Raw genomic sequence first — 11,687 nt, forward strand, 5'->3', positions numbered from 1 at the left:
GCCCAACTGGGCGCCCCCCTTCCCAACCCAGTTCAGCGAGCTCACCTCCCCCCAAGGCCTGGAAGAGTTTGGCTCCGGAGGATTCATATGTTCCTTCCACGTCATTGAGACTTTTCTGGCTTCCAGCCTGGCTTTAACAGGGGTGGGGGATTGGCCGCCAGGACCCCGCCGGGGCCCCAACAGCTCGTGGTGGCGCCATCTGCCCTTGTCAATCTCGAGACTCCCGCCTCCAGGGAGCACCAATCACGGCGCAGGGATCCCGGTTGCGTCACCGGCAGCCAATCAGCGCTCCCGCTGACCGCTCTGGCAGCAAGGTGAGAGTCAGGCCGTTCCAGCAACCCCCCCCCCCCCCCCCCCCCGCCACGTCCCCATCCTTTCCAGGCCACCGGCTACTTCTTGGACACCCGTGGGGCGCCCCCTCTACCCGCAAGGCTGTGTCTTGCTCTCTGAACCCCCGTCTCCTCCTCTGTAGGAACAGCGCTGCCGCTTGGGAAGCTCGACCTCCGTGACCTGGTGCAGGGCTGGCCACGTGGAGGTGGCCAAGGGCCCGGGACACAGGATGGGCTCAGGAAGGCCTCAGGTTCCTGTCTGCCAGATGGAGAGGCCCCCCAGCTCCTGGGGGCTAAGCCTGGGGGTCCTGCTTTGATGTAGGGGCCCATCCTGGCCCCCAACCATAGCATCCAGCACACTCCTTCCAAGATCTGCACCCATCTGTGTCCGTCCTGAGGGCCCCTGGGGCACCTGAGCCTAGTGCTTGGGGGTGTGGGTGGATCCACACAAGGCTTCTTGCAATGTATGAGGGCAGCCAAGGGCCCCATACTTCCAAGTTCTGGTCGAAGGTGCATCCGTGGAGGCAGGAGGAAGAAGTTGGATCTATGGGTTCATGTTACCTTGATCTCTGCCTCCTGTGCACGCAGGTGTGCAGTGCAAGGGCCCAGTCCGAGTGCACACCTATTCCAGGACTCCCAATACTGCAGGTGGGAAATTGTGGAACCAGATCCAGCCACCTCCCTGCCCCAACCCCACCCCAGGAGCTCCCACTATGTGCTTGGGACACTGGTGTAAAAGCCCACCCCTTGCAGGGCCCTCCTCCACTCCTAGAGATGTCCAGGTTGCTCGGAGCACCCATGGGACCCTGGACACACACACACACACACACCGTCCCACCACCTTCATCCCCAAGACACGCAGGCCAGCTCTGGGCTGCACACTCGCATTATTTTATTTTGCTTTTCCAGTTTGAAGCTACTATTATGGGCGTTTAGTTATACAAATGACACTTACAAAAAATAAAAGACCAAGACACCCAGAGTGAGATGCATGGCAGAGATGAACTGGTAGGGGGGGCTGGCAGGGGCAGGGCTGGGAGCCAGGGGCCTGGGGGTTCCCCATGGGGCTCCCGGTGGAGGGCGACGCCCAGCTTCATCCCACCCCGAGACCCGAGGAGTCTGGTCGGACGGGGAGCACCGATCACACCGGGGGTTCTGGCTGAGGCGGCGAGGGGGCTCAGCACCACCAGATGGGGACAGAGGCCTAGGCAGGCAGGAAGGAGGGGGCCAGCGAGAGCCTCCTGGGGAGGTAGGGGCAGGTTCTGGACTCAGGGGAGCATCCTGCCCCCCCACAACTAGCAAACAATAGAGCACCAACTCCTGGAGATGCTGTTTCAAGACTCCTCCACAAGACCCCTTGAAGATCGCTCGCGGCTACCACGAGGCTTGCCTGGGTGCTTCCAGCAATTATTCTTCATTTAAAAAAAAAAAAAAAAAAAAATACTGATTTGGTCATTTTCTGCTTCCAGTCAGGCCAGGATGAAAGGAGAGAGAGTAGGGCCCCAGGCCAGAGCAGGATGTGCGGAGGGTGAGCCTGCTTGGTGCAGAGGAGCAAGCAGCAGGCGCTCGCTGGTTGCACCCCCTCCTTCCCGCGGCCTTCCCCAGACACAGGGAAGGTGTACCAGGGGGGCCCCGATGGCCCAGTTCCTGGGAAGTGGGGGGCAGAGGCTCTCGGGAGGGGGCAGGAGATTCCAGTTACACACCCGCCAGGCTCCCAGCCCCCCACTCTTCTTGGCCACTTTGGGAAAATAAGGCTCAGAGTTGTCTGAGGTCACAAGAAAGGGGTGCCAGCCTCGCCCACAGCAGAGAAGAGAGGACAGAAGGGTCTGAGATCCCTCCGAGGGCCAGGCCCGGGGCAACAGGTAGGGGCACCATTCTTGCTGGGTTTCCAGTTTGAAAGGCAAGGGGCTCGTCACCACGCCGGAGCCCGCCTGGAGAAGAGAGTTATTAGCAGAAGGGTGTGGGCAGGGCGGGGATGGGGCGCTGGGCAGCGGGCTAGTACTCCCAGAGCGTGGCTGGCTCGATGGTCTCAGCGCAGGCCTTCAGGACCCCTGCATGGTCCCCCTTCAGGTAGCGCCCGCCCACCTTGATGGCCACTTTGTTGTAGTCACAGAATTCGAAGAAGAAGTCCACGGGGGTGTCACTGCTGCTGGTGACCGATGAGTCACTGCCCACTGTCCAGTACTTGCCTGTGGAGTCTGGGGGTGGCGAGACCCATCAGGCCCCAGCCTGGGCCAGTTCCCCACCCCACAATCATGGCTCCAGAGTGGGGTGAGTTCTGTGCTGGGCCCACTCAAGCCTCCCACCCATGCCGGACAGGGGTCTGCACCTCTTCCCCTGACCCGGGGTTGAAGTTCCTTAATTCAGGTGTGTGACCTTCCCTGCCGACCCTTTCCAGAATCCTGTCTCCTTCTGCTCTCCTCCCCTTTCTCTAGCTCGGGGGTCGGGGAGCAGGGAGTCCTCGCTCCTACATGGAGAAGAGGGGAAGGGGACCAGTGGCCACAGGATATCTGTCCCCAGAGCCAAGTCACAAGGCAGCCAGACTGAGCCCCAAAGTGAGACAAAGGGTCTGAGTCCTGTGCCATCACGCTGGCCCCTGCACCCCACTGAAGCCACCCCCCTCAGAACTCACCTTTGATGTTGTAGGCACCATCATTGAACTCCAGCTGGAAGACATCGTAGCTGGAGCGGTTGGCATCCAGGGTGCCCGTGACCTTTCGGCAACCAATGAAGCCATGCTCCCCACGGAACACAATGATGGGACGGTTGATGAGCTTCATGAGGAAAAGCTCCGAATCCCCTGTCCCAGGAAAGGGGAAGGGCAGTGAGCCTCATGGAATGGGACTGAGATGATCAGGGCGTGGCCCACAGAGGGAAAGCAGGGAGCCTGGGGTCACGGGGCATGTCAGCCATGGGAGGCAGGGATAGGTGCTGGTGAGTGCCTACGAGGTGGGCAGACCCTCCAGAGAACCCAGGACTGGGCTGTGCCCACAGGTGGCTACCTGCTGTCTCCACTGAGGCAGCCAGCTGCCCGTTCTTCTTGGCTGTCACAAACTTGCCATTGGACGCACGCAGTGTGATCCGCCGATCACGCCACTCGATGTCAAAATAGCAGCTGGCATTCCTGGAGGTGGCAGGACAGGGTCAGGAGGGGCTGCCCCGGGTCCCCGGGCCCCATCCCCCTGGAAGGGCTGGCCTGGGCGGGTGGGGCACTCACTTGGTAGAGGCAGTGGACTGCACGCCCCCTGTGGCCGTCAGCGTCCAGTACTTCCCCGTGTGGGTGCGGAAGGCGCACTTTTTGGTGTCGCGGTCAATCTCGAGCTGGAAAGTCTCCTGGTCAGTCTCCTCATCTTGATTGGCTGACAGGTCCATACCTGCAGGGAGAGCTTCCCATTGGCACAGGGACCCCTGCAGCCCCAGACCTGGTGGGCCCATGGCCCTGCCCTCACACCAACACAGCGGGGCTGCCACAGGTGGGGGGCGGGGGCAGCAGCTGCCCAGACCCCCCAGCCTCCACATTAGGGGGCAGGACCCAGGACCCAGGCAGAGGGCCAGGCAAGGACTAAGGCCGGCTATGTCTGCCTCACATCATTTCTCCGATGCTAAATGTTTCTTCCAACAAACCATCCGCACAAAGATGTTCTAGAACCAATTGGAAGAATCTTAATGTGGCCCAGGATTAAATATTAAGGATTAATTATTGTTAATCATATCGTGGTTATGTAAGAAAATGGCCTCATTTTTCAGATATAGACAAATACCTCCAGATGAAATGCCCCAATGTCAGGGATTTGCTTTACTTATTTTTTTAAAGATTTTATTTATTTATTCATGGGAGACACGGAGAGAGACAGAGACACAGGCAGAGGGAGAAGCAGGCTCCATGCAGGGAGCCCAACGGGGGACTCGATCCCAGGACTCCAGGATCACACCCTGGGCTGAAGGCGGTGCTAAACCACTGAGCCACGTGGGCTGCCCGGGATTTGCTTTAAATACAACCAAAAACAATGAATAAAGGGACAGATGGAGCTAGATGGAGGAATATCGCATCCGGGGGAAACTAACATATCATATCCTTCCTGTTCCTGTGTCTAAGTTAAGAGTAAAATGTAATAGCACGCCTTCCTTTCAGGAAATTTACAAAACTCATAAATGCATAAAAATGAAGTCACACGGGCGCATGGGTGGCTCGGGCACATGGGTGGCTCAGTCGGTAAAGCCTCTGACTTGATTTCAGCTCAGGTCATGGTCTCAGGGTCATGAGATCAAGCCCCAGGTCTCCACAAAACCTGCTTGAGATTCACTCTCTCGCTCTCCCTCTGCCCCTCCCCTCCCGTGGGCATTCTCTCTCCCTCTCTCCCTCTCCCTCTCTCAAAAAAAAACAAAAAAAAAACAAAAAAAGGTCACACACACCCCCATGCCCACCACACCCAGAACACACTGCAAACAGTGGCGAACACACCCTCCTCGCCTTCTCCCAGGCGCAGACGCACGCCACAGATGTCGATTTGCAGAGGATCTAGGCAACATGCTCACACTCTATCCCTATCCCTATCCCTAAATCATCTGATGAGACCAGAGGGGGCCTCCGTCCTCCATGCTCCCATGCGCTGCTGCCCAGCAGAGCTGATCTCCGTGGCCATTGTCTTGCTATCTGAGTTGCCTCTTCCAGCTAAAACCTGGAAGTAGGATATGGTTCCACAGAACAAATTCACATGCCCCAAGCACCTGGGTTTAACCACTGCGACAGCAGGGACATCCACCCACTCTGCAGGCTACCTAGACTCCAAGCTCAAAAGTGTGTGTCACCGTTTGGATCTGGACACCTTTAGGAAGATGGGACCACCATGGGGGGGGGGTGTGTGTGTGACAGGTGTCCTTTTGGATGAGCAGATGGAGGATGGGGGATGGGGGATCGTCAGTTCCCCACCCGGAACCCACCCACCACCCAGCGGAGGACCTGAGGGCGTGAGCCTGTCTTAACCCCCTTCAGCACCAGGGGATGGGGACCTTCACCTCCACGAAAAGGGAGACTGAGGCACAGAGATGGTGTGTCCTTGTCCAAGGTCACCCAGAGAGGCCCCTGGTGAGCCTCAGGAGGGGAAGTGGGCAAACCCAGGCCTCCCGCCATGCCCTCTTTATGGACTGGCAGACCCAGGGCCCTGAGCCAGATTCTCCTGGAAGCCCTCGGGCTCAGGCCTCCAGGCCCCCTGGGGGCCCTTCCACCTGATGTCCACCGACTTACTGGGGGGCGAGTCGGGTAGTGAGCCACACACACCCACACACCCACAGCGCAGCACTAGGCGAGCATGAGGGTCAACGGGGACTGGGCCCCTGGGCAGCCAAGCCACCAAGAATGGGACCATCCTGAGGCCACTCTGGGGAGCACAACTTGGGGCCGGAGTCACCAAAAGCTGGTGCACATGCCCCATCCTCACTGCTACAGGGACCCACACCGTGAGCCAGCCCACCCCAGTCGCAGGCACCACCTGACCAACGTGCGGTGCGCCCATGCATCGACCAAGAGGAAGGGCCCTTCAGGGTACACTCCAGCAGCAGACAGGTTGGGGATCGCCAGAGAGAGGGGCCAAAGGCGGGGGAAGGGACCTGGATTACAGGTCCCATCTCCAGCCTCACTCACTCTGCTGGTTCAAAGGGCTGGTCTGAATACAGCCCCTCCCCAGCTCGGGGTAAAGCAGGCGGTCGGGAGGCTCCTTCTCAGGGAGACTGAGATGGGGCAGCCCCATGCTAGGAACATGGAATCCGTACTGACCTCCTCTTCCTCTTCCCCCAGAGGAACAGGAGGCCACGCCCAGGGCCACACAGCCGCCACCATCTGCTCAGCCGCTCAGACCCCATCAGCTGCCCCCGTCAGACCTGAAAGTCTGATGGAGAGGCCTTGGCCAGCTAGGGAGCCACCCAAAGTGGACACCAGGCACCCTCATCAGAAGGGTCTGCTTTCTGCCAGGAGGTTGGGAGGACTCAGGGGCGTGGTGCCAAGCTGACACCAGGTCTTCCATTCTCAACAGGAAGGGGTGCAGGGGGGAGTGTTTCCCCAACATCCAGAGGGGCCCCTCCTGGCTCCAAGGCCCTGCCCAGACAGGGAAAGGCCCCACTTGGCCTTGGAATCTCTAATTAGAGCTTGGTTACTATGGGAACAGGGTTTTCTTTGGGATTTTTCTTTTCATCAACAGCAGCAGCAGCAGCAGCACTGAGTCACGGGCTGGTGGTAGAAGCACTGGGGAGGCAGATGCGGGGGCTCAGCACATCTCCTGCCTCCCCCCCTCCACCGCCCTGCCTGTCCCTCTGCCTCATGGCTTTTCCTGTCACCAGACTGAGTCATTCCCTATGGTGGCTCAAAGAGGGCACTCCATCCCCCTCAGCCTTAGCAGTTCCCAAATTCCCCTTGATTGTCCAAAGGATGTGTTCCCTACCACCCCTTCAGTTTAGGGGAAGGGGCCTGGAAGCTTCTGTGGCCCCACTTCCCTTCCCCTCTTTCTACTACCAGACCACTTCAGATCCCTTCTCCCTCCTTGCCTAAGAATTAGGGACTGAATTACCTCAAATGCCCTGCCTCTTCGGGAGAGCTCTTACACATCCTGCTAAGTCCAGCCTGACCAGCTCTTTCTCAGCCAGCCAGCCAGCCTCGCCTTTGAGTCCCTCTGAGTGGCTGGGAAAGGGCATTTCCTGAGCCTGGAGCCCTAGGACACAGCTGGCCAGATGCAGGGAGGCTGTGAAGCCAAGTGGAAAATGTGGTGAGGTGCAGTCCAGCATGGCTAGAGCCCGAGCAGGTGAGACTTCCAAGGAGCATAGCAGGACACCCAACCTGGGTGTGAAGTGCTACCCACCCAGCAACCCTGCCAACCTTCATCCCTGCCCAAGCCAGGTCCTCACTTGTGAAGTGGTCACAGCTACAGCATTTCTGAGGACCTGGGATGAATGTATATGACCTGCCTGTCACATCAGTCCTCAGGTGCCAGGACCCCACTCCCTGGTGGCTGAGATGCCTCCTCCCAGAAACAAACCCTGGCTTAAAGAAACTAGCCAGGGCAGCCCTGGGCCAGCCCTTTACAGATGGGGAAACTGAGGCCAAGGAGCAGGTTGCATCTTCAGCAGGGAGCACCCCACCCTCACCAGGCCAGGCCTGTGTAAGCCTGTGGGCATAATTCACATCCCCCCAGCCAGCTAAGCCCAGGATCCTCCTCCTTCCTGGCTGGCTTTTCCCAACATGTGTCAGAAGCACAGACACCGCCTCCTTTGCCACGCAGGCCTGTCCAAAATGGCCTCTGAGACACGCCCCCCACCCCAAAGCAGCTCCAGGTCTTCTGGTTTCCTTCCATCCCACCAGGAAGCCTTGGGGTCAGCTAAGATGAAAACAAGATGAGGACCCCAAGATTTGAAGCCAAAAGAGCCCCCCTCTCAGCCCCCAAAGACCCCTCCCCCTGTTCTTTACACCTTTAAACTCAAAGATGAGCCAACATTTCTGACCCATTTCCAGCTGCCCCCGCCCCATCAGCCTGAATCACACCATGACTCTCCCAGCAAGCTTTAATAAAGAGGAGAGGGCATCTGCCCAGACTCGCTCTGCTCCTCCTGGCCCCAAGGGCTAGGGCCAGGGTCACCTGCTCCTCCACATCTTCCCCAAGGAAGGCACTGGATGCCGCCAGCAGACCTGCAGCATGCCTGCCTTGGTGAGTACCCATCACGGATCTGGTGGCCCCACTGGCTGTTCCAGTCCCACCTACCAATCTTACAAGCTTTTTCTTATCCATACTGGGCTCTCTGCTCCTTCCTGCCTCAGGGCCTTTGCATAAGCTGCGCCTTTTGCCTGCAACACTGTTCCACAGGCCTGATACATGCTGCCTTGCATTCATCTTCCAGGTCAGCTTGCAGGTCCTCTTCAGAAATCGCCCCCCACACCTGCTGCTTCCCCCGCCCCAGTCTAATCTGGAATCCTAATGTAATTTCCAGACCCCCCCAGGCCTCTGCTTGACACCTCTGGAATGCTGATCATGTCAAGATCATCAGCTACAACAGGGAAGGGTCCAGGCACAAATACTCATTTGTTCACCAATGAACATGTCTTACCTGGTAGGGGCTCAATGTTTGCTGAACAGGTGAGGAATCCTGCCCCACCAACACTGTGTGAGACCAGAAACGAGAGGCCCACCCACTGTGCCCTGGAGGTTGGGAGGTATGGCGGGAATGGTTCAGAAAAGAGCCTATTCTGTAGTCAAACAGACGCAGTTCTGTCCGTTGCTTACTTGCTGTGTGACCTTGGGCAAAGGCTTCACCCTCTCTGGGCCAAACCGGCTCATCTGTACAACTGAAATAATACTGCCCAAATCAATCAGGAAGCTCAGGCACAAGACATGGCCATTACCCCACCCAGCCTCCACCCCCTCCAGGCTGCAAGCTCCTCTACTCGGTCCCAGCCCAGAGTCAGGAGGGTGGCCATCAGGATAACGACAAGAAGTCCACAAAACCAGAAGGAGGGCACTGAGCGAGCGACCATCCAGCCATCTCCAGAGGCTGGAGTCCAACTTGCCACTCAGCAGGGCAAGACCCCCACACAGGTCGCTCCAGTGAGACCTCTGGCTGCAAAGAATCAACCGTCTTCCTTGCCAAAGGAGGGACGAGGGCGCCAGAAGGAAGGGAAACTACCCAGGGGGAGAATCTAAAAAGGAAAAGAGGGGGGGCTCACTTCTGGCGCGCAGGCCGGTAGGAAATGGCCAGGCCAGCGGGAGGCCCGGGAAAGGACGAATCGAGTTTCAGCCAATTGTTCCAGGCGGGACACTTTGGGATGGGTTCATCCGAGGGTAGGGGCTTCCCGAAGGACCCGGGCTGGGGTCTCTGGGCTCACCCTAAGTCCGCCCTCCCGATGGCCGCAGAGCTGAGCGCACCAGACCCGAGCCGTGCGGCAGGCGCAGGGCGGGGTGCCTGGCAGGGTGCCATCCGCGCCACGCCGTCCCGGGACCGGGGCGCGAGGAGGGAGGCCGCCTCCAGGAGAAGCTCGGGACCGGGGCACTGGTCCGGGAACTGCGCGGGGGGTCCTCAGCAGGGGCACCCGCAGAAAACCGATCCCCCTCCCCCGCCCGCCCGCCTCTGGTTTTCCCATCTGCAGAGACCGAGCAGGACAAAGGGGGCGAGGGAGGGCCCTCTGGAGAAGCCCGCCCCCCTGCTCACAAAGGCCGCGGCCTCGAGCGCGGGGCAGACGCGGGAGGAGGGGCTGGGGGGAAGGGCAGACACTCGGGGCGCACCCCCTAGCAGAGGCCGACCCCTCGGGGCTACATGTGGGGGTGGAGAAAGGGCCGGAGGGCTGGAAGGTGGAAGCGCACCCCGCGGCGATCAAAGGTTCCCCCCATCCCGCCGGCGCTGGGAGGACCCTGGGGGTGGGGGTTCTCCCAGCGCGCGTAGCGACCCTCTCCTCTGCCGGTGAGCTAAAGACCCGCTGACTAGGGGAGGGGTACGAGGAAAGGGGGGAGGGGCGTTCCCCCCCTTCCCCAGGGCTGGGCCGGGGAATCCGCTGGATCAGCGCTCTTGGGGAGTTCCGAGGGGGGGGGCTGTGGGGGTTCGGAGGGTAGCACATAGGGCGGCACCTACGCGAGGCCCAGGGAGCCGCAACCCCAGCGCTGGGTGGGGGTGTGCAGCGGCGCCCAAGGATGGGCAAGGCCCCACCCCTCGACCCCTCCTCCCAGCCCGAGCGCACGTCCCGCGACGAGGCGGGGTGGCCGGCGCGCCCAGCGGGGGCGCACCGGGCGTCGCTAGGGATTGTAGCGGCGCCGCGGGCGAGAAAGGGCGGGAGGCTGGAGGTACGGGGGTGGGGTGCGCTTTGTGCAAGGCCCGGGAGAGGAGGGGGGCGGCGTCCCCACTCACCCTGGCGCGTGGACACGTTCCTCTCGTTGGCCGCCTGCAGCACGACCTGGGCGCAGCTCTGCTCCAGCGCGAAGAGCTCGTCCTTGCCCACCTTGGTGGCCTTGCCCGCCTTGAGCGTGCCGCTGGGCCCCGACGGCGCCAGGTAGCGGCCTTCGCAGTCGCGGAAGGCCACCTTGCCCGAGCGGAACTCGAGGGTGTAGCCGGTGGCGGGCTCGGGGCGCGCCACCAGGCGCCCGTCGTGGCGCAGGAAGCGGTGGTCGGCGGTCTGCACGCTGTAGCGCTGGTCCTGGAAGGCCAGCGTGATGAGCGAGTCGACGCCCCAGGGCACGTCGCGGTCCACGGCGATCTCGTCCGCCGGCCGCGCGCTCAGGTGCGCGTAGCGCTTGCGGGTCAGGCTGTAGATGTTGACCTGCGGGTGCATGGCGATGTGCACGCTCCACTTCTCAGCCGGCGACACGGTCTGCGCGAAGCACGACAGGCGGTCCTCTGTGCCGCCGAAGTAGCGCCGGTGCGCCTCGGACTGCAGCGACCAGCGGCCGTCGTCGTGCGCCACGATGAGAAAGCGGCAGTCTGGGCCGGGCACCTCGCGCTCGCAGGTCACGTTGCCGTCCTTGTCCGCCGCCAGGTAGCGGCCCAGGTGGCTGCGCAGGCACACGGCCGCGCTGCCCGCCTCGTCGGGAGGCTGCTCCAGCGTCCAGATCTGCTTCTTTTTCAGGCTGCTGGCCGACGCGTTCACCTTGAACCCGAACGCCTCGGCCGTCAGGTACTTGTTGCCGCAGTTGATGAGGCCGAACTGGATCTGCACGGCCTCGGCGGTGCCGTTGGCGGTCATGGTGGCGGCGGGCGGGAGGGCCCCGGCGCGGCCCGGGAGGTCGGTGGCGGGTCCCCGCGGCGGCGCCCGGCTCCTTTGTTCGCGACCGCGGCCCGGCGCGCACCCTCCGCAGCGCTCCACAAAGCCGGCCCGCGGCGCGCGAGCCCCTTTCTAGGCGGGGTGACGTCAGCGCCGCGAGGCCCCGCCCCCGCCCCGCCCCGGGGCTCGGCGGGGGAGGGGGCGCGGGAAGCTCGCGGCGCGGGCACCGAGGGGCGCGGGGCGCGGTTCCGCCCTCGGCGTCCCCCCGCTTCCGCGCCGCCGGCCTCCGCGGCGCCCTCAGCTCGCGCCGCCGCCCGCGCCCCCGGGTGCCAGGGCCCCACCGCAGCCCGGGACCCCTCGGGGCACCTCTCATCCTGAGCCTAGGGGGGAAGAAGGGCGAGTCGGGTTTGAGGTTGTGACAGAGACCGCAAAGACCACAGAACACATCAGTACCGGGTGGAGGCGGTCCGGAGGCTCCTTGGAGGAGGTGGCCTTAAAGCAGAGCTTTGAAGGAGGGAGACCCCCCACCCGCACCCCAAGGGGCCTGTGGGCCAGAGGGGTCCAGGCAGGCCAGAAGAGCTGGGGGAGGGGCCTGCAGACCCCAACTCACCCAACTCAGGTCTTGCAAAACA

At 61.5% G+C, this 11,687-nt stretch overlaps 1 protein-coding gene across 1 annotated transcript; it reads right to left on the reverse strand.

Annotated features, from left to right (window-relative positions):
- Positions 1-1,199: 1,199 nt before the first annotated feature.
- Positions 1,200-11,183, reverse strand: FSCN1 (fascin actin-bundling protein 1). Its single transcript, XM_026011373.2, has 5 exons — positions 10,206-11,183; positions 3,547-3,703; positions 3,332-3,453; positions 2,962-3,129; positions 1,200-2,527 (listed from the first exon to the last, which is right to left on the reverse strand). The coding sequence occupies exons 1-5, from the start codon at positions 11,035-11,037 to the stop codon at positions 2,325-2,327; spliced, it is 1,482 nt and encodes a 493-aa protein (XP_025867158.1). The 5' UTR covers positions 11,038-11,183; the 3' UTR covers positions 1,200-2,324.
- Positions 11,184-11,687: the final 504 nt, after the last annotated feature.

This window comes from Vulpes vulpes, chromosome 3 (genome assembly GCF_048418805.1).
Source record: "Vulpes vulpes isolate BD-2025 chromosome 3, VulVul3, whole genome shotgun sequence".
In the NCBI taxonomy this organism is placed as follows: Eukaryota; Metazoa; Chordata; class Mammalia; order Carnivora; family Canidae; genus Vulpes; species Vulpes vulpes.